At 28.9% G+C, this 23,107-nt stretch overlaps 2 protein-coding genes across 2 annotated transcripts; both read right to left on the bottom strand.

Annotated features, from left to right (window-relative positions):
- Window positions 1–5,851: 5,851 nt before the first annotated feature.
- On the bottom strand, window positions 5,852–7,264 carry LOC123264671 (small ubiquitin-related modifier-like). The gene is made up of 5 exons (XM_044728091.1): window positions 7,024–7,264; window positions 6,683–6,751; window positions 6,527–6,604; window positions 6,386–6,457; window positions 5,852–6,298 (listed from the first exon to the last, which is right to left on the bottom strand). The coding sequence occupies exons 1-5, from the start codon at window positions 7,036–7,038 to the stop codon at window positions 6,236–6,238; spliced, it is 297 nt and encodes a 98-aa protein (XP_044584026.1). The 5' UTR covers window positions 7,039–7,264; the 3' UTR covers window positions 5,852–6,235.
- A 9,274-nt stretch (window positions 7,265–16,538) lies between these two features.
- Window positions 16,539–21,245, bottom strand: LOC123264642 (putative inositol monophosphatase 3). Its single transcript, XM_044728043.1, has 4 exons — window positions 20,659–21,245; window positions 20,419–20,567; window positions 16,841–17,055; window positions 16,539–16,750 (listed from the first exon to the last, which is right to left on the bottom strand). Exons 1-4 carry the CDS (start codon window positions 21,167–21,169, stop codon window positions 16,609–16,611), a joined length of 1,017 nt encoding a protein of 338 aa, XP_044583978.1. The 5' UTR covers window positions 21,170–21,245; the 3' UTR covers window positions 16,539–16,608.
- Window positions 21,246–23,107: the final 1,862 nt, after the last annotated feature.

Raw genomic sequence — 23,107 nt, forward strand, 5'->3', positions numbered from 1 at the left:
TTAATCTTGATTCCTTTTATAATTTAAAAATATAAAATCTATGATAAAAAATTTGTTTTTTCTAATTTAAATAAAAAGTTTTTTTTCACTTCATTTAATTGTTTAAAATTGATTTAATCACACAATAATATTTTCCGCCTTAGATGTTTGTATTTATTAACATTAAATTGTGCTATAAATGAGGTAAGTACAGTCGTCATCATTGATTTGTAACGGTTGGCAATGATTCGGGTAGAATAAAAAATTCTCAATTTGGACATCTCTCACTAAAAATTTCAATTAATAATATGTTCAGATAATAAAAAAAATATACGAAACTATGAAGAAAATTCACATAAAATAAATAATTGTAAGCTCAGACAAACATAATTATAGAAATTTATCCAAATAAAGATTACTATGCATAAACTTAATTAAAGATGAAAAATTCCTACATGGTAAATCACCAGAGAAATAATTTGAATATTAAAAACTATACAAATAAAATATTTCAAATAAATTTGATGTTTCAATTAAAAGAAAATAAATAAAATATTAGTCTCCTTATAATTACAGTCTTAAAAATAAACAATATCAAATAACTATAGCTCAATAAAAAGACATTTACTAAATTATTAGATCATATTATTATACAAAATTAAAATTGAAAAGGCCTAACATTAGAAAATAGTCCATTGAAACAATTTAAATAAAAAAAAATGGAATTATAAAAAGAAGATACAAAGGGAATTAAAAATTAATGACAAACCTAAATTCAGACAATTTGATTAAAAGACATCAAGGTTATTTGACATATACACAAATGAACAACTCTGAATATAGAAAAGCTTTACAAATGAACATCTCTAATTATGGACAAGAAAATTCGGAAATCTCTCAATTTGGACATCTCTCATTGAAGAAAACAAAAAAAAAATACAATATTTTCCGAATTAAAAAATAAGTAATAGTTTTAAAAAACATGCTTTAATATAAAACCAAATTTTTTAGAAATCTATCTATTGAACTGGTCTTTATGAATTTTATCATAGATAACTTTTCTTCTGACTCTAGTCATCAGCAATGAACGCTGCATTAACCGCGTACTCCTACGACCTGAACAATTTGAGCGACGACAAGATGGCGGGCGACTTGTCTCAATCATCAAGTTTAGTGCATCATCAAAACGGATCATCGCGTATCGGCGCAATGGAAATTACAACCGCGCAATTAGCCGTGACTCTAGCATGTGCCGGTGCTAATACTCAATCGGCACCACCCCCCTCAAAAATCTACCTAAAAATTAAAAAATCGTACATTATCTATGATGAATAAAAATTAATTTTTTAGCAGAGTTCTCTGAAGAAGATGTCTTGGTGCAGAGTTTATAACCCTTGAACAATTGTTTTTATCTGATCCCCACACTTATTTATATAAAAACGATTTTTTTTTATTAATCACTTTGACTACATTTTGAATTATCCAAAAAATTTATTCCTACTTTTTAGTTTGGTTTTATATTAAAGCGTGTTTTTTATGACTATTACTTATTTTTTAATTCGGAAAATATTGTATTTTTTTTTTTTGTTTTCTTCAATGAGAGATGTCCAAATTGAGAGATTTCCGAATTTTCTTGTCCATAATTAGAGATGTTCATTTGTAAAGCTTTTCTATATTCAGAGTTCATTTGTGTATATGTCAAATAACCTTGATGTCTTTTAATCAAATTGTCTGAATTTAAGTTTGTCATTATTTTTTAATTTCCTTTGTATCTTCTTTTTACAATTCCATTTTTTAAAAATTTAAATTGTTTCAATGGACTATTTTCTAATTTTAGGCCTTTTCAATTTTAATTTTGTATAATAATATGATCTACTAATTTAGTAAATGTCTTTATATTGAGCTATAGTTATTTGATATTGTTTATTTTTAAGACTGTAATTATAAGGAGACTAATATTTTATTTATTTTCTTTTAATTGAAACATCAAATTTATTTGAAATATTTTATTTGTATAGTTTTTAATATTCAAATTATTTCTCTGGTGATTTACCATGTGGAAATTTTTCATCTTTAATTAAGTTTATGCATAGTAATTTTTATTTGGATAAATTTCTATAATTATGTTTGTCTGAGCTTACAATTATTCATTTTATGTGAATTTTCTTCATAGTTTCGTATATTTTTTTTATTTTCTGAACATATTATTAATTGAAATTTTTAGTGAGAGATGTCCAAATTGAGAATTTTTTATTCTACCCGAATCATTGCCAACCGTTACAAATCAATGACGACGACTGTATATCAGGGACAAGTATATCAGCATATTCATTAAGGGACAGTTTTTTAATCCGAGACAAAATTTTATTCAATGCTAGAATATAGCTATATATTTCGTATATACATATAAGTATACTGGCAATAATTTTATTTTAACTCGTGATTGAAAAACTGGTTCTAAGATTATTGTTTAAAACAAAACAAAATCGTTGTAATAACTGAGTAAGAGAACAGCTATTTAGCGAGCTAGTAAGCTTGCACTAATGAAACTAAAATTAACCAAAATCCGAAAATACATATTTATGATTTTTGAAACAAACAAATTATTATAAATAAAAATTGAAGGAAAAGTTCCAAATGTCAAAATTTTGAAAAACTATGGATGAAAATTTTTTTAAGTATATTCTTGGTACCATTTTATTAGGTTAAAAAAAAAAAAAATGACCAAATGTCTGCTGATTTCAGTATCAATTGCACTAAGATTTTACTCATACTTATTTGTCATAAATACTTGAAGGATTCTGAATTAATTACTTTTTTTTAATGGAATTACTTTCTGTTCGTTACTCTAACGGTTAAAAGATGACATACCACTTTAAGCATTGATCAATTAAAAAATAATCATAGTGTAATAATAATCTCAGTTGCAAATAAATTAGTATACACACCAAATAATGTAGGCAACTCCATATATCATCAAATGACAAAATACTTCCATATTAGAGTACCGAGTTCTTCATCAATACATTTGTAATCTTGGTACGGATTTTTTTGAAAACATTTAGGACATATTATTACTACGTCATGGTTTGATTGCTGTTAACTTTATATTTTCATTATAATAATAATGTTTTTATTTGTATCACTATTTAGATTTATTCTTTGACAAATCTTGCTTGTTTTTTATAATGAAAATTAATTTAGCATATATTTAAGAATTTTAAAAATTTTATAGCAAATAAATTATGGCAAAGAAAAATTAGAAAAAAAATTGACATGTAGAAATTTCAAAAAATAAAAAATGCAATTTTTTAAAAATAACACCGGCATACAAAAAAAAAAGTCAGTACTTTTGACCGGACCTACTTCTCTTCATGTATTTTGGCGTGCTGAATCCGAATCTGAAGTCAGTTTTGCCCGTACACCCTCAAAATTTTGAGTAAAATCCAAAAAACCCAAAAAATTGCGAGAAACTGCAGTCACAGCGATGAATAAAATTTTGTGGACCCAGATCAAGTATGATTTTTATGTATTTCAATTTATTAAATTTGAATCTGAACGTTAATTAGCCTGTTGAGCTGTCAAAATTTGAAAAAAAAAGCAAAACACCCAAAAAAATTTTAATAAATCATGAAAAATCGAAATTATCGAGATAAAAAAAATTTTTTTTATCCAGATTGAGTATGATTTTTATGTACTTTGTTTCACTGGATTTGAATCTGAAATCTTGTTCCTTTAACGTTTTAAAATTTAAAAAAAATCTCAAAAAACCAAAAAAATCGGGAAAATTACAGTTATAAATATGAGAAAAAAATCTATTAAACACGATTATTAATGACTTTTGTGCATTTTCATAGATGTAATATAATCTTAGAATTGAAAAATTGACAAAATTTCAAAATCTTTAAAAAATAGCATGTAAGGAGAAGGTACGAAACCATATTTTCGTATTTCAGACTGTCGTTCGTTTGTATCGAATTTTTTTATCTTCAAATGACCTACGCAGTGGGTTCCTTTTCTTAGGTTGCTTAATAAACCTCAAACTACACTTCATGGATTCTCACGTCGATCACTTTCCTGAAAATCTTGAAGACTATAGCGAAGAACAAGGAAAACGATTTTATCAAGACTTAAGTGAAATGAAGGGCAGGTATCGAGTAAATTGGAATGTCAACATGATGTCAGATTTTTGCTGGATGCTAACAAGAGAAACACTAGAAGAAAACAGAACACGCGTTTATCACCCATCAAGATCTTTATATTTTCATATTAAATAGTTTTTCAGTTGAAAATTGAACTGGTTAGAAATTTTATGAACTATTTTTATATAAATTTTTCAATTCTGAGAATATCTTCGAAACATTAAACAATTACGTTTCGTGTTAATGTTCATCATAGCGTTTTCTTCAAATTTCACTTAATACAATTTATTTCAACGTTTAATCATTACTTAAATAAATACTGCATAAATGAGTGGTATAATACCAATATTTTAAGTTTTCTTTACTATTTTAGGACCAGTTTTTCAATCTAAAATAAAATTTTATCCAATGCTAGAAAATATATCTATTTATTGCATGTATATACAAATACTGGTAATAATTATTTTATTCCGAATTAAAAAATTGGCCATAAAAATGTTAATATTTGTTTGTAGTTTGTTCGTTTGTTTTTTAATCATTCCTGAACTCATTATCTAATTACCATGAAACTTTAAGCGTAGGTCGTTAGTGAATGTATTTTCAAAAATTTTATTTTTCTAATTACGTTTCATATAAATTCTGGGATCGAGTAAGGTTTCCTGAAAGAACATAAGACTAACTACAGCGGAAGCTTTATTATAGTTCATTTAAAAATTTTTCCAAAAAGTAATTAGAAAAATAAAATTTCAGAAAATAAATTTACTACGGCCTACCCTTAATGAGTTGTTATACACGTGTCCACAAGTGCTTCCAACAAAACAAAATGATAAAGTACTCAAGAACCTTATAATGCTTGCAAGTGCTGGAAGATATAAATGAAATGAGGTAGTGTATTACTTCGTGAAGAGTGTCATATGTTGTACAAAAGTTTAAAAATTTTTAGATTATACTTGACCTCCCCAAAAGCCATTAAAAATAGCACTTAAATTATCAGATGTTTCGCCATTTTTTGAATTCATTTAGCAAACAAATTAGTTCCGAAAAATTATTTGTAAAAAATTGCATTAATAGTTTTTTACAATTTCTGCTCATGGAATTTTTACTCTAAATTTTTTTGATAATTTAAGTTTCCTTTTTTTTAGCCACATTTCGATGTTAGAATTTCATTTTTCAATATAAAAATGTAAATTTATAATCTTTTATTACTAATTTGAACATTATCCATGGATAATCCGACTTAATTAATAAATATATCTATTCCACTCAATGCCACCGATGATTATTTGGATCTTAATGACTTATGAATACAACAATCAATAATTTATTTTTAAAGTTTGTTTATTAATTTGATGATATACATCAACATGGATAACTTAAATTTACTTTTGAATACATTAAATCATATGACTAAAAATTATTCATTCATACTCAATAGTTAAGTTTTTTATTAGCTGTAATTTTTGTTATTAATGCTTATTAATTTATATATTTAAAAAATGAATTGACATCAATAATGAAGAAATTTGTTACACATATAAGATATCTTATTTCTTAAAAAGTTCTCAGATTTTCTACATTAAATCTAATTATGTTCAAACAAAAAAAGAAAAAATACAAAAAAGACATCACATAACTCTTTAATGGTTTTCATCTAAGTTATTTTCATGTGATTCTTAAAGGAATTATATAAATATAAAGATGATTTAAAAAACTAACAAACAAAAGAGTTATTAAGTCTAAATATTATGTATTATTTTTTCATTGTTTACATTTTTTTCAATACTATAATTATGATTTTGATAATAAAACAAAAAAAAACATTTATGAATCACGAGGCTTCTCAATGGACTAAGAACTGCTATTGTAAATATTTAATTATAGGAATGTAATAATAATAGTTCACAGTTCCATAATAAGAAAATTGAAAGCAACAAAAGGAAAAATTTGAATACATGAAGAATTTTGTTTGAAGAAATACATTCAGCAAAATGATATTGATAATCTTTGTCCATTCATAAATCTAACATTACATCACTTTCACTTTAAAAAATATTGAGAAAAACCAAAATGCGGATGCTCTTGGTTCACCTCGTATTTGAAGCTGGATCAAAATTTTAGAAGCGACCGCCCGTTTGCTCTTGATATACCTCAATAACATCATCATTTTCCATCTCGAGCTACAACAGAAATATAATAATCATCATTGTAACTTTGTTTTTCATTGTAATTACAGACCACGTGGTCAGAATTTGCTAAGCATTTACCTGCTTTGGTGTTTCATCATCGTTGATTCGTTTTCCATCAAAGAGAAACCTAAGTGATGTCATTGGAACTCCCTGTAATAAATTTTGAGCTTTAATTTTATGAATTTTCAATCAACAATTTAAATTACTAAATTTACTTACAACTCTGTCACTGTAGGATTTCTTTAATTTACCCATTTGGGTAGTCATTTTTACCCTGAAGTGAATTTCGTTACTATCCTAGAAATTTAAGAATTCAATTATTAATAATAATGGTTAAATAAATTAAAAATTTTGATAAAACAAAATTAGACTAACATTTCCAACGACTTTCAGCTTGATGTATTCCGAATTCGCATCACCTGGACCGGCGTCGGGTTTTTGTTCCTGTACAAAAACGAAGGTTATAGCGGTTTAAATATATATATATATATATATATATATATATATATATATATATATATATATATATATAAATATATATATATATATATATATATATATATATATATATATATATATATATATATATATATATATATATATATGTATACAAATATATCTATAGATATATATCGATAAATATACTTTTATAGATGATATTGTAATTTTGAGACATAAATATTTATAAATTTTATAACAAAAAATATATTATTTACCTGATTGTCTGACATAATTGTAAATTATTATGATTTGTACGTTAGACCACGCGCCACAACGACTAACACCAAACACAAGCAAGCAATATGGCGCTACACTTTTGTCAAACCTCTCGACAGTCTTCTTGTTAAAAATAACGCTATTTCGTCGGCGTTCTTGAATATATCTAACCAGCACTATGTTGTCGCTGTAAAAATGGCGGGGGTTGTTCTAAAACCGGAAGTACATACTCGCCCGCTTCGACCAATACTATAGCATTTATAGTCAGGGGGTCCAGCATTTACCGTACTAACACGGTAATCATATCCGGAAGTCGAGTATTTTAGCAAGCAAATAAAATATAATAATTCTAGGAATTGAAAGAATTTATTATTGTTAATTTGCTATTTGAATGGTTTTTTTTGTTTTATAGTACATTCATATAATAGATTGTGATCAATTTTTTTTATTAATTCTTGAGGATATAACATTTTATTGTGAGGTAATTTCGTTAATTTACTAAAGTTGAACACATCCATCGTACAAAATTTGAGTGCTAATAATTTTTCGAGAGGAAAAAATTATAATTGTCTATTATAATTGGGTATGAAACATTAATATTGAATTTTTTTTTTTCATGGTCCAATCGAATTTGTCATTAGTTTATTTACGATTTTTTTGTAAATTTTTCAAAACACTTTGAGCCAGCTACATATACAGTGAAATAACCAGCTATTCGCCATTACTTGCCAGCGCAAAAAAAAAATTTTTTACATATAAATAATTTGTTTTTTATTATCTTTTAACTTTTATAATGCTAACATGGCAGTATTTATATTAACCAAATGCTGAACAGTAGGGCTGAGAGCTTACATTTCTCAACAGCTTACTTTACGATCACAGCAGTATTGATGGCGGTAATTTACAAGTTAATCGTGCATGAAAATCCGCCTTTATAATACATACATGACGTCCTGAAATGTTTAATAAATAATTTAATTTGAAAAATTATCGAATAATTACTAATAGGAAACTGATTTTAAAAAAGAAAAATTTATTTTTTGAAATATATATAAATCGAATCTTAAGAAAAATAAGCGGACCATTGAAAAATTTCACTTTTACAGTTCGATGTATCTCATTGAATCTAGAAGGTTCGACATCTACTACCTGTTTCTAGATTCACAGAAATATTAATATTTTTCTTTTTGTATTTTTTTAGAAATAGCGATGAAAAATTTTGTTATTTTAATTCTGTATCTAAACTGTTGAATAGCCACCAAATTGGCTATAGTAAATTTATTTAGTTCATTTAATTTGCCCGTGGGAACGGCGTAGGGTGTTCAACGCGTTCAACTCGCAGCAAATAAATAAAGGCGGGAGAGTAGATTTAAATTAAATATAAATAAATGTGCCCTAATAGCCACCTTACCTATAACTTAAATAACTTACTGTCAATCTACGTCCGCAATTTGAAGCAAACTTGACGGAAAGAGTTGGCAAAGCGAGCGATTACCTATTAGTTACCTATAACTTACTCTGCAAATAGACGTCAAAGCTTGCTGTACAAGTATTTCCGTCAAATTGTAGTAAAGTTGAAAGGAAATTTAACTACAAGTTTGATTGTTAACTTGTATTCAAGTTGCGGCCGTAGATTTCCGTCAATTTGCTTACAACTGTTGTTGAGTGAAGAATTACCGCCAACTTGATGTATAAACTAACCGTAACTGCTGGAAGTCAACATTTACTGAGAAAACGCTGGCTATCAGGGTGTTGTAAGTCGTTCTCACGTTCAAATAACTGGACACCATCAGCTTATACATCTCTTCACGTCATTAGTCCGACCAATCCTTGAATATTGTACTATCATATGGTCGTCTCATACTTAAGTAGTGATTGGGAAGGTAAAAAAAATAAAAAAAATCTGGAAAACGGTTGACCCTAAAGGCCATCCCTGCAACTTCCCGCTAATTTCATATCTAAGCGCTTAAAATTGCACTTATGACGTTTTTGAGCTCTTCGAGCTCCAAAATATAATTTGTACGTTATTTCGAGATCTCTGAGCTCATAGAGTTAGCTGTTTTAAGCTTTTGAGCTCGAAGAGCTCAAAAGTCTGATAGAAGTTTAATAAAACTATTTTTTGAATTTTCAAACTGCAATAATTTCTGAATGAATGAACTGATTTTTACGCGGTTGGCAGTGTTCCACGCAGTTTTTCCAATTCTATAATATACTTTTAAACACAAACTGATCGAACCGAAAATTTTAGAGAAATTTGAAAAATTCACTTTTTTTAGTGGCGATCGACGTGGTTTTTTGGGCTCTAATAATTATTCTATTTCATCAAAAACGATCCAAAGAGAAATATCGAAGTTATGTGAAAAAAACACTTTTTTCGAAATTTTTCGTTTTCGATAACTCTTGAACGAATCAACTGATTTTGACGGGACTGGTGGCAATCGACGTGGTTTTTCAAACTTAAGAGCGGATTAGTTTTTGGAGATCGATTAAGCCGTTTAAAAGTTATTCTAAAAAAACGATTTTTTGGAAATTTTATTTTTGAGATTTCTCAAAATCTAGTGAACTGAATCAATTCAAATTTTTACGAAATTTAATGGCAATGATACTCTTTGGATCGCTACCTATTTCGATCCGATCGGCCGAGCCGTTCAAAAGTTATAAGAAGTTTACACACACACACACACACACACACACACACACACACACACACACACACACACACACACACACACACACACATACATACAGCCGCAGGGACACCATTGCGGGAAGAGTCAGGGAAACTTCCTGTGACCTTAAAACGTCGATATATGATAAAAACTCGATTTTCGCAAAACGGGGTAAAACCAATAATTTTCCGATTTTTTTAAATTTTCAATTTCCTTAGCGGGAAGTTAAAAATTCGTGGAACTAATATGGTTACGGATGATGTATACAGCCAATTTAAAATTGATAGCCTCTTAAGTCGTCGACAAGTTGCTGATTTAATATTCTTCTATAATTCTTCTAACCCGTTATTCTTCTATAAATTCGTCAACGAGCATATGGAATCACCAGAGATACGTGAATAATTTCAAATTATCCGTCCAAGGCCAGGCTTAAGACAACATAAATTGTTGGACGCTACTAAGACAACACAAAGCTATGTATACCATGGTCTAAGGAACAGGATCACCAATCTAGTCAACGAACACTGCCTTCTTTCTTAACGGATTAATATCTGAACGGATACTAACTTCTTTCGGGATTCATTATCTGCTTTCATAACAAGGATAAAAAATACGATATTGAATAACTAATTCATATGCAATATCACCATTATCATTATCTATATCTACCTATATTTATCTTTTATGTTAAATTCAAATTTCACTTAAAAATATATTGTTGTTACCATAAGTGTATTTGCCGATCGGCGTTCTTTTGCAATAAAGAAATAAATAAATTGATGTCACGGAGAAAATATTAATTAACAGAAAAATTCGTCGCACTTGAAGCTAGGCAGATTTCAATTTCATTAATGAGGCCTGCAATTACTTTAACTGAAACTTTCAATATTTTAAATTTTTTTCTTCGTGTCAATTATTATTCATTTTTGTAAGAAAGCCATGGGAATGTTATAATGATTGCACATTGAAAGTTAAAATTAATATTTGCTAGAATAATCATATTGATAAAAGGTACGGGCCAATTCGATGGAATTTGGAATCTGTGCAAGTTAAAACAATACTCCAATGAAATTTCAAGTCTAGATCTAAAAAGACCATTCGGAAGCCGAAATGGAAGTAGATTTTTCAAATAAAAAAAATTGATTTTTAATAAAATAATATAATAACACTGATAATGTATAACTTAATTCATGAATTAAAAACAAAATTCAATAATAAATTTAAAACTATTTAGAACAAATTTTGGAAAAAAAATTATCTTGTGAAGAAAAAGTTTCTCAAAATTTTGACCAAAGAATTGCACAGATTATAAGATTTGAATTATAAATGTCCAAATTTTAAGTAACTGCTCAGAAACAACAGTTTCCAAGTTAATCAGAATTTTGCAATCGGATAAAATACATTTGAAGAAAACAATGGTTAGAACTAATTTGTGACATATTTACTGACAACCCACCCGAAAACATTACACGAAAGACTGATCAATATCGTAATTATTGAATTAACATCATGATTAAGCTATGATGTAGACAATAATTCTAAAACGGCTGCAACAGTAAAACTGTTTCATTAAACGAACTCTAAAAGGAGTAATATTGAGGCTACTACCACTTCTGAGTAGTGAAAATTGAAGCTTATTAAAAGAGCTTTACGATGCATTTTACCGAATTTCAATATCTTGTCTAGTTCAGTAATTATACTAAGTTGAAGTAGTAAAAACATCAATTTTTACGACTTTCAAAATTTAAAAATCCTGTCATTTCCAAATTACTCACCCAATTAAGCTCATCTTCGAACTTAACCTTGGTCTTGATCGATAGATAAAGCATGCTGAGTTTGAGAAGAATCGGTCATAAATTGAAAACGCTATCGTGCTGACAAGCCGCGTTATATCGTATAAATAAATATATATATATAGAGTGGTCCAAAAAAAAAAAGTTTTTTGCCTATCATCTTAAAAGCTTCTCTAAGGTATAAAAAAAATTCCCTTCAAAGCGCAGCTAGATATCTCAATCCCCCACAAAGCTCAATGAATTTCTATTTTCCTATTTAAATAACACGTAAAAAAATTTATTTTACGTTTTTATCCGGTAAAACTACGAAAAAAATTTTTTTCTTAATTTTTTATCAATTATTCTTGTAGGAAATTTAATTTTCTACAAAAAAATACTCAGGTAGTTTCTTCGTAATATTAACGAATAAAAAGTTATTAAGCTTTAAGTACTCGCACAAAAGAAAATTTGAACGAAGATAGTTTCAAAGCAACTTTTCGAAAACTTTTTTGCTAACTGCATGTATTTATTTCAAAATTTATCAAGCTAGACTGTTTCTAATATAATTAACACATGTCTTTTGGTGAAGTATTAACTGTGAATTATGAATAATTTTTCTCATTACAATTTGGATATTTTTTCCTATGAGCAGTGATTTTTTAAAATTGAACTTGAATTTCATTACGGAATCTGAATCAAGAGCAAGCTAGTACTTCCGGATGTATACTAAATTTAATTTTTTTATTTAAGAACTTTAGGACAGGTGAATATTTAAATTTTGAACATGATGCTGGGACGCTTTTTGACCGAATGAAAAATCATGAAACTTTGCAGGAGTACGTAAATAAAAGTCCTTCGTAAATTGATTCTTTTATTTTTAAATTTAATCAGTGAAAAAAAAAAAAATGATAAATAAACAGGTAGAGTTCGTGCGTAAAACTGCCTTATCTCAGGAGTCATCACATATTTAAGTAAATAAGCTTAATTTTTAGTAAATAAGGACTATAAAGAAATTGCTAATAAACATACAACCAATATAATCTTTGAGACTGATTTAATTTTTTGGTTACTTCTTATTTTAGTTTATATTACTTATAAGACTTAATTATTAAAATGCAGCTAGGTTAGGGTAAAAAACTAATTGTCAACAAAAAAAATTTTTTTTTTTTTCATTTTTTTTTTTATTTAACCCCGCTTTTCAGACTTCTGTCTCGATGGGGGTCCGGGCGAGACCGGAGGGGGACTCCAGGCTGATCGGTACATTAAGTTTGGCAGAATAAGTTTGGCGGTACATACTTTTTCAGCCTGGAGAATAATGCGGCTAGGGTAATAGGTTAGGGTAAAAAACTAATTATCAACAAAAAATTTAATTTACTATATATCTTCATGTAGGCCGCAAGAGAGTGCTAAAAGTAAATTATCTAGTTTAATTTTTTTAAGCAGTGGTTAGAGCATTTACAAAGTCTGGTAATCTCCTTCAGTGCATTTTATATGTGGTTCAAATAAACAAACCGATATATTAAATTGTCAGTTGTTGACATTGGTCCAGACTGAATTACCGATATCAGACTGTATACCATGTTTTTAAGAAAAAAATATAAATTACATAATGAAATACTTTGGAACAGAAAATGTGATACAACATGGATTCTAAAATCATATCTGATTAAATTTTCTTTTATTGCGAGTATTGAAGCTTAATAACTTTTTACTTTTTAGGATTACGAAAAAACTACTTCAGTACTTTTTTGTAGAGAATTAAATTTCCTACAATAATAATTGACGAAAAATGAAAAAAAAAAATTTTTTTCGTAGTTTTACCGGATGAAAACGTAAATAAAATTTTTTTACGTGTTATTTAAATGGCAAAATAAAAATTCATTGAGCTTCATGAAGAATTGAGATATCAAGCTGCGCTTGGGAGAGAATTTTTTTTATACCTTAGAGAAGTTTTTGAGACAGCAGCACTTGAAAAAAAAAATTAAAATGTTTTTTTTGGACCACTAATATATATATATATATATATATATATATATATATATATATATATATATATATATATACATACATACATGTACAGACTTTTGAGCTATGTATATTTTCTGACTCAGCTCGACAAACTAAGTCAGAAAATGGCTAAATTGTTTAAAAGTTACGCCATGAGGACGGCTGCAATAGTTAGATTTTTATAAAATCTACTAAAAATACAATTCTATAAAGCGCCCAGCGGAGCGGGCGGGTAACAGCTAGTTATTTTTATTATTCATAACTTTATAAGTAATTTTTTAAATTTATAAATTCATTTATTTACTATTGTTATTATATTTACACAATTTCAAATACAAGAACATAATAACATTCAATTAAAAAAAAGTTTAATAATAACACCGGCACACAAAAAAAAAAGTTGTTTGTGTAAATGACCGGACCCACCTACGGACATGTATTTCGACCCGCTGAATTCGAATTTGAAGTTTGTTTGGCCCGGTCGACCTCCAGATTTGAGTGAAATGCAAAAAACCGAAAAAAATGCGAAAAACTGCAGTCACAGCGATGAAAAATTTTTTAGGACCCGGATCAAGTATGATTTTTATGTATTTCAATTCACTGAATCTGAACGTTAATTAGCCCGTTAAGAAATCAAAATTGGAAAAAATTGCAATAAATCATGAAAAATCGAAATTATCGAGATGAAAAACATTTTTTGGATTTGGATTGAGCATAATTTTTATATATTTTGTTCCACTGAATTCGATCTGAAGTTTTTTGGCTCCATTAAAGTTTCAAAATTTGAAAAAATCAAAAAAATTGGGAAAATTGCAGTTATAAATATGAGAAAAAATCTATTAAACACGATTGTTAATGACTTGGGTGTATTTTCATGGATGGAATATGATCTTAGAATGGAAAAATTGACAAAATTTTAAAATCTGTAAAAATAGCATGTAAGGAAGGTACGAAACTATATTTTCGAATTTCAGACTGTCGTTTGTTTGTATCGAACTCTTTTATCTTTAAATGACCTACGCAGTGGGTTATTCCTTTTACGTTTTCTATTTTCTTCTGATATTTCTCTTCTTAGCATCCAGTAAAAATCTGCCATCATGTTGACATTCTAATTTACTCGATACCTACCCTTCATTTCACTTATGTCTTGGTGGAATGGTTCTCGTTGTTCTTCGCTATAGTCTACAAGATTTTCAGGAAAGTGGTCAAGGTGAAAATGCAAATAGTGTAATTTAAGATTCATCAAGCAACCCAAATTTTAGTAAATTGTTAGCAACTCTTCAATTAAAGCCTCGTAACTCTCGCTTTCAATATTTTCCAAAAAATTCTGTTAAACATTTTTAGAATTTACTCAAGCTGCTCTCTCCATTCCCTGGTTAAGAATACTGATTGTAAAGAATTGAGAAGCGGTCACTCGATGCAAACTGTATATCTATACATACAAACAAAAGAATTGAAATTATTGAAAAGAATTCGAATTTCATAATTTTTAATTCTTTTCAATCGATATTTTTGAACAGGATTTCGCTCATTTCTTCAACAAAATTCTGGTCATTGAATCAAGTTCTAATTTGGGGTCCATTAAAAATTCCCTTTTTAAACTTTGTATCACTTATCACTGGAAAATTTTCTCCCAAGTACTGAAAACAATAACCATCTTTGTCAAGAGCTTTGACAAACTGTTTTATAAGACCCAACCTAATATGAAATTGTGGTAGCAAATATTTAGAGGATTCAATCAATGATTTCCGTATGCCATTGTGAGAACCTGGATTTGATATTTCTCTTGTTGGCCATTCTTTCTAAATATAATTATTTTTTCTGTCCCTGCTATCCTATGAAATTAAAAGCAAGGATATTTTGTAAATCCTGATTGTTGACCTAAAAGTATTGTTGAAATTTTCAGATCTCCGGAAATTTTCCATTGATCGTCTGAATACTTTATTTTGTCTAATACGATCTGTAAATTTCCATAACTCTCCTCTAATTTGGTCGAATGAGCTATTGGAATTGGTGCAAAAGTGTTTCCGTCATGGAGCAAAACCGCTTGAAGACTTCTTTTCGACGAATCAGTAAAAAGTATCCACTCATCATCATCCTTATAAGTGTTTTATTTTAATCCATCAACCAGTCCTTTAACATTCGAACAGTATACCACCGAAAACATGAAAGGAACCCACCCCATAGGTCATTTAAAGATAAAAGTTCGATACAAACGAACGACAGTCTGAAATTCGAAAATATAGTTTCGTACCTTCTCCTTACATTCTATTTTTACAGATTTTAAAATTTTGTTAATTTTTCCATTCTAAGATCATATTCCATCCATGAAAATACACCCAAGTCATTAACAATCGTGTTTAATAGATTTTTTCTCATATTTATAACTGCAATTTTCCCAATTTTTTTGATTTTTTCAAATTTTGAAACGTTAATGGAGCAAAAAAACTTCAGATCAAATTCAGTGGAACAAAATACATAAAAATCATATTCAATCCAAATCTAACAAAAATTTTTTCATCTTGATAAGTTCGATTTTTCATGATTTATTGCAATTTTTTTTGGTTTTTCGCAATTTTTTCAAAATTGTGAATTCATTCGCTGTGACTGCTGTTTTTCGCAATTTTTTGCCTTTTTTCCGTTTTTTTGAATTTTACTCAAATCTGGAGGGTGACCGGGTCAAATGGACTTCAAATTCGGATTTAGGGGGTCGATATACATGTCTGTAGGTGAGTTCGATCAAATGCACAAACAACTTTTTTTTTGTGTATCGATGTAATTACAAGAAAAAAAATTTCCAAATTTTCGTAAATCCCCCCAAAAATACGACAGTAATGATAGTTATAATGTATAATAAAATTGATTTAGCTCTTTTTTTGGTTCAAGAAAAATTATTCGAGCAGAGAAATTTTTTTTCTCCTGTCTTAGTAACTTGCATGAATGTTCATACACAGAAAAGTTTTGATATGTCCACCCGGTGTGGACCTACCAAGTTTTTTTGATTGACGAACAGATGTTGCCTTCTATCATTGGGATGATCGTATACGTATTTATCAAATCATTTCGTAATATCAGTAAATTTTGTATACTTCTTAATATTACAAAATAATTACTTAATCTTGTCAATATACGATACTCAAGTTTTATAGAATTTATTCAGGTACCAGACATGATCTGTCATTGCTGCTAAGAGGCCATGATTGAAGATCAGTGAATCAGTCGATCTAAAGTCTACCATCGGTTCACCAGATAATGATGTTATAGTTCCACCCAGAGCACTTAAAAAATCAAATCAATGCAATCGGTTTAGAAAACATGAAATATTTAGTAGTAATTTTGAAAAAAGTAACCTTCATTGACTTCCATACTTAATAATAGCTGCTCCTGCACAGACGTCCCATTTTTTTATAGCTGTCATATGAATATAAGCTGAAGCATTTCCTACTGCTACTTCGAGAGACTTATATCCTGCACCAGCCGCTGAAACTATAATCACATCTTCGCCTAATATTGCTCTGGAAATATTATGAACTTTTCCAGCATGAGATCTTGAAACGATTATCATGTTTTTATTCGACTTTCGCTAGGAAGAAAAATATAAATATTGATCGGAGTATACTCAAATCATTTTTTACAATTTACAATAAAAATCAGTTATTTTATTCTCTCATCATAATAATCACTAATTAATTAATTGGTTTTAGGCCGTTGCGGCCTATTTAGTAAGATGTTATTCAAGTCAATGTGAATGACTTCCAACCCTTATATTTTTTCAGTTTTTCTTTGTTTTCAATGAATTATCAATGTTACAATTATTCATTTAATGTTCGAACAGATATATATATATATATATATATATATATATATATATATATATATATATATATATATATATATATATATATATATTAGGGTGAGCCAAAAAAACTAACCTATCGAATTTATGGGTTACAATGAACCTATGTATCGAAAAAAAAATTTCCCTGCAAGGCAGGATTTTTAGCTCAATTTTGTAAGGTGTCGGTGAGCATTCAAAGTTTCGCATTTAAAAAACACGTAAAAAAATCTTTTTTCATTAAAAATAATATAACTTTTGAACCGCTTGAGATAAAAATTTTTTGACGGCGGATTCTTGAAGGGCATTAAATTTCCTACAAAATTATTTATTTATTTTATTTTTATTTATTTATTAATCTCGTTACCAAAAAATTCTATAGAGGTGCGTATAGCACCTGTGCATAGAACGAGTACATATTAACAAAAATATATTCTATTATCAACAATCTCTTAATATATAAGATAATAATATAGTAATACTTAATACAGTGCAAGCTAAAAGAAAATCAACCTAGCAAGCTAGTTATTTATATAAGTTTTATAAGTAATATTGTTGCAACACTTAAATTTATATGACGATTTTTAACTAATTATCTATTTTTATCCATTCTCTCAGTTTTTTGTTTATTAGTTTCTTCTTATCATTCAAAGTTTTCATCTCTATTGGTAATTTATTGTAATATTTTAAAGCTACATAATAAGCACATTGTGTGTAAATTGTTATACTTATTTTTATGCCTGGTTCTATTTTTTAAAGTCAAAAATTCATATATTCACGGGTCATGTAAATTGAGCAAAAAATCAAAATAAGCAATTTTAGGCATTTATTGTTAAAAATTTTTATATTCAAGGAAATAAATTACTTTGAAACGAAATAAGTAGGGGGGGGGGGGGCGTATACAAGTATTATTTGTGTAAAAGCGTGGTTTAAAGCTCCTTGTCCGATAAGCGCTCCAGCTCAAGACTTAGATTTCTTGAAAAAAGTTAATTAATTATAAAAATATTAATAAAAACATTTCGAATGCTACTGTACCAACATTTTTGCGACATTTATGGTATCTGACAGAAAAACTTGCTGCTATGTAATTTTTCGAGTTTAGTATTAGTTTAGAAGTTAAAAAAAAATGGTAAACGCAATAAAAAAGGAAGAGAACAAAATTTATTTCCTTAAATATAAAAATTTCTAACAATAAATGCCTAAAATTGCTTATTTTGATTTTTTGTTTAATTTTCATGACCAGTAAATATATGAATTTTTGACTCTAAAAAATGGAACCAGGCATGGTTTTGTAGGAAATTTAATGCCCTTCAAGAATCCGCCGTCAAACAATTTTTATCTCAAGCGGTTCAAAAGTTATATTATGTTTAATGAAAAAAGATTTTTTTACGTGTTATTTAAATGGGAAACTTTGAATGCTCACCGACACCTTTCAAAATTGAGCTATAAATCCTGCCTTGCAGGGAAATTTTTTTTTCGATATATAGGTTCATTTTAACCTATAAAAAATTCGATAGGTTAGTTTTTTTGGCTCACCCTAATATATATATATAGATATATATATATATATTATTATTATTATAATATTATATGATATTATATGATGTTACTATTATTATAATATTATATGATATTATATGATGTTATATGATATTATATGAAATTATATGATGTTATATGATATTATATGATGTTATATGATATTATATGATGTTATATGATATTATATGATGTTATATAATATTATATGATGTTATATGATATTATATGATGTTATATGATATTATATGATGTTATATAATATTATATGATGTTATTTGATATTATATGATGTTATATGATATTGGCCGCGTTCAAGTTTACTAAGTTCTTGACAGATCTTAGCATATCTTGTAGCAACAACTCAAAGTAACTATATTGTTTTTTAAAAAAATCTATAATAAAACAATGCAAGGTATATTTATTTAAGTGTGTCTAAATATTAATTTTTTGGTAGACAAAGTCAGCCCTACTCAGAACTTAGTAAACCTGAACGCAGCCATTATATATTGTAATGTGTATATATATGTATAATATAAATACTATATAGCATAAATATAATTTTATATATATATAATACTTTCAATTCGATATTTGTGATTATGAAAAATCTTCATTCAAATTGACTCGAATAACATTTTATTAAACTGACCACAATAGCCTAAAACCAACTGATTAATTGAATATTACAGCCATAAAAAATATTAGAAAATAATCACTAATATTGAAGTACAAAAATGGCTAAAAGATTAAATTATTTTGTCATAATTGATGTAAGCGATTTCGAGAAAAATTGTGCTATTATATTTCAGCTGGTTATCCCGGAGGAAATCAAGCCTTTATTAATATACCGAATATTTTCATACTATCCATAGTACCAGCATGCAAAACTGCTATCATACTTTGTCGTTGGTTTTTACATTATTTTACATAATATAAATCTAATTATTCAGTTGAAAATATAATTTAGCTTCCCGGCGAGAGAAACTGATTTTTTTTTTTTTTAAAGGAAACACCCACTGAAATACAATTTCTAACACTCAACTTCTATAAAAAATTATGTAAGTTTTTGATGTGCGGAACTTTCTTAACTTTGAATATGCCTAATAATATTACTCAATAATTCGCTCCAAATTTACAAGTATGAGTTCATGAGCATCGGTTCCAACAGAACATTAAAAGAGTAAAAAATTAAAATACTTTGCTTTATTTAACGAAGTAGCAAATAAAGTTTATTAGTGATAAAGTAATTTAGAATTTTCAACAATAATATCATCAAGTTTTACGGGTGGAAGAGTATTAAACGTTTATTTAGAAATTTAATTCTTTTAACAAATTTAAAAATATGATAATGTAAAGTTCTCGCAAGTTACTCATATGTTTTTTTTTTTTTCAGAAACTTTACTTTATTCAATTCACTGAAATTTCTGAAGTTTTGCTGTTAGTGTTACATTTCAATGTATCGCTCTACACTTTAATACTCAAAGGTTTAATTCATGGAATATAGAAAATGTAGAACAAAAGACGAGAAAAAAAAAATTTCCATAAAATTAAATTTTATTTTACTCTTACTTTTACTGTTTGTAAATTTTTAGATAATCCATGGTAACCCCATGCCCAATAAGTTTGTTTAGGTTCAAATGGTTTATGAATTACTCCAATTACAGGAACCCCTTTGACAGCAATACAGACCATGGTAGTAACATACTCTAACAAGTTCTCTAAGAGAAAAAATCAATTTGAAATAAATTACCAATTAAGTTAGAATTTTTTTTTTTTTTGGTTCATTTGAAAGTTAATTAATCAAATTACCAGTAAATTCTTTAGTCGCATCTAACGGGTCTATCCAGACTGTAATATCTTCAGCATTAATTGCGATATCAGTCTCAATATCAATATTCTTTAGTCTATTGGTAAAATCTTTTTGATTTTTCATCACTAAATCATCGCATTCTTTAGATTGTTCTTCAGAAATAACCGTAACTGAAGGGTATGAGGATGATAAATAATTGTTCATAACACAATGTGATCTATAATCAGCCGTTGTTACAGGATCATCTACTCCTTCAGCAGTTTTTCCTTTTAACTCAATTGAAACTTTGGCTTGTGAATGAACATGAACTATTTTTAATCCTCCGATTTCTGCGGCATAAATTGAATCCGCTAGTAAGGATTTGAGAGATATGCTGTTAAGGTTACTTTTTTTCGACGATAAATTAGACAAGCCCCGGATCGCATAAATATATATAAAAATTAAAAATACTATGAATAAACATAATCCTATTTTATGGATACGAAAGTTAGCTCCAATATTGATTATCATTATTTTATTTTATTATAAAATTTAGTTACAACTTGTTAAAATTTACATAAAAAAAATATTTTAGAAAAAATACCATTATCGTTATTGTACAACTGTGGCTCTCTCTACTGTTGTAAAAAAAATTCTATCTCGTATTATATGTACTAATCACGAAGGCTAGATATCTAGCGTTCGTGTTGTTATGTCCAGCAAGGTCGCTAGATTGCTCGTACTGCCTCCTTCTGGACTGAGGTGTGAGTTGTAGTCACGCGGGATCTATTTAAATTTATTGTTGTTTATTAATTCAGCTTTTGATAATGAAATCTGTTGGGTTAAGTTGAAGAAAAAAGGAAAACTTTAGTTAGATGGACTGTTTTAAATGATAAACAATAATTAACGAAGAGCTTGATTTTATTCGGTGGTTTCAGCTACAGCAAGTGCTTAGTTTAAGTTCTCAGGGAGAAGTGTAGTTACAAAAGTATCGGCTCGAAGTCGGTGGTTCCCGGCTTCACTTCCCCCTCTATGTTTCAAATCAATATACTTAGTCTATTACATCTTATACTTATTCTAACATATATATACTAATACTTATTTTAACTTATACACTAATCCTTATTCTCGTCCATGTCTGTGCCTACATATATTTTGCTTGGTACATACACAAATGTATACCTGGGCTCACAATTATATCTTAAATTCTTATGGTTTATCCATTAACAAAAGTATTAACTTTAGAACATTATTATTATTATTATTATTATTATTATTATTATTATTATTATGTTATTAAATGCTCAGGGGGGTTGTCCCCGAAGTCCGACTCTCCGAGGGCCCAGCCTGAGCTCCATCCATTACTGCTGGACCACTCCGCACAACAAGGCGGTTAGCGGCCACAGCAGGCAAAGTCATTTCCCTAAGTAGACGGAGGGAACCTAATATTACAGCCTTCTGCATCCTGACAGCCAAGAACTCAGATTTTGACGTGCAAGCTGGAACTTTGGCAAGTGAGGATACAAAAGACTGTTTCATCCCTCCAAGGACGCCAACGATTAGGACGACTAGTTTGACACGGTAACCTGGGTAAAGTTTGCCAATTTCAAATAGGAGATCCTGATATATTTTTCTTTTGTGCTCTTCTTTGGCTGAAATGTTGTGTTCAGCCGGGGCCGAGAACTCAATGACATAAATGTCACGAGTGGCCTTGTCGAAGAGCACAATATCAGGTTTGTTGTGATCGATCCGCCGGGTTGTTGCAAATGGCATGTTCCAGTAAATTTTGCAACTGTCATTCTCAACAACCTGGGGAATATCTCCTGGTAGATAAGGCAGCACTGGTGTCATATCAATACCGTAGTAATGACGAAGATAGTAGTACAGTACTCTCAGGGCAGCGTTGTGACGCTGGATATATGCACCTCTCGCCAGCACAGGACATGCCGACAAAAGGTGTATGAGCATCTCCGGGTGTTGTTTACACATCCTACATGACGTGTCCAGAAGCTGCACCTGGAGCACCTTGCTACGGTATTCTAGAGTGTTAATGACACCATCTTGGCAGGCAAATATGAACCCTTCAGTCTCGGACATCAGGCCAGCTGACTTTAAGAAGGAAAAGGTCAGCTGGGTGGACAAGCCATGATCACGCACGTGTTTGAAGTACACGCTGTGCATGGACTTGTCCATCAGTTCGCCTAGGAGTTGTTTTTCCTCGGCGTTCCTGATAACGCTCTTAAATTCTTCCTTTCGGAGTTCCATAAGAGCGTTTATCTCTCCAAGACCAAGGGTTCTTGCTGCATATATAGCTGCCTTATACAAGAACGACCCCTTATGCGCATTTTCATGTTTATGTACGATTTGCATAAGGAAGTCATCCTCGTCTGCAGTGAAATTGACAACCTCGAATGTTAAGCCCAGGACCAAACGATCATGCAGCCGCTCCAAACTCTGCAGACCTCTCCC

Source organism: Cotesia glomerata, linkage group LG5 (genome assembly GCF_020080835.1).
Source record: "Cotesia glomerata isolate CgM1 linkage group LG5, MPM_Cglom_v2.3, whole genome shotgun sequence".
Classification (NCBI taxonomy): Eukaryota; Metazoa; Arthropoda; class Insecta; order Hymenoptera; family Braconidae; genus Cotesia; species Cotesia glomerata.

Excerpts from the sequence above, each read along its gene's own strand:
- LOC123264671 (XM_044728091.1), bottom strand. Across the intron at positions 6,605-6,682 it reads AGCTGAAAGTCGTTGGAAAT|GATAGTAACGAAATTCACTT; the intron begins GTTAGTCTAATT and ends TTAAATTTCTAG. Across the intron at positions 6,458-6,526 it reads AATCCTACAGTGACAGAGTT|GGAGTTCCAATGACATCACT; the intron begins GTAAGTAAATTT and ends AATTTATTACAG.
- LOC123264642 (XM_044728043.1), bottom strand. The coding sequence starts at position 21,169 with ATGATAATCAATATTGGAGCTAACTTTCGTATCCATAAAATAGGATTA. Across the intron at positions 17,056-20,418 it reads AAAATTTACAAACAGTAAAA|CGAAAGTCGAATAAAAACAT; the intron begins GTAAGAGTAAAA and ends TTTTCTTCCTAG. Across the intron at positions 16,751-16,840 it reads GCAGGAGCAGCTATTATTAA|TGCTCTGGGTGGAACTATAA; the intron begins GTATGGAAGTCA and ends TGATTTTTTAAG.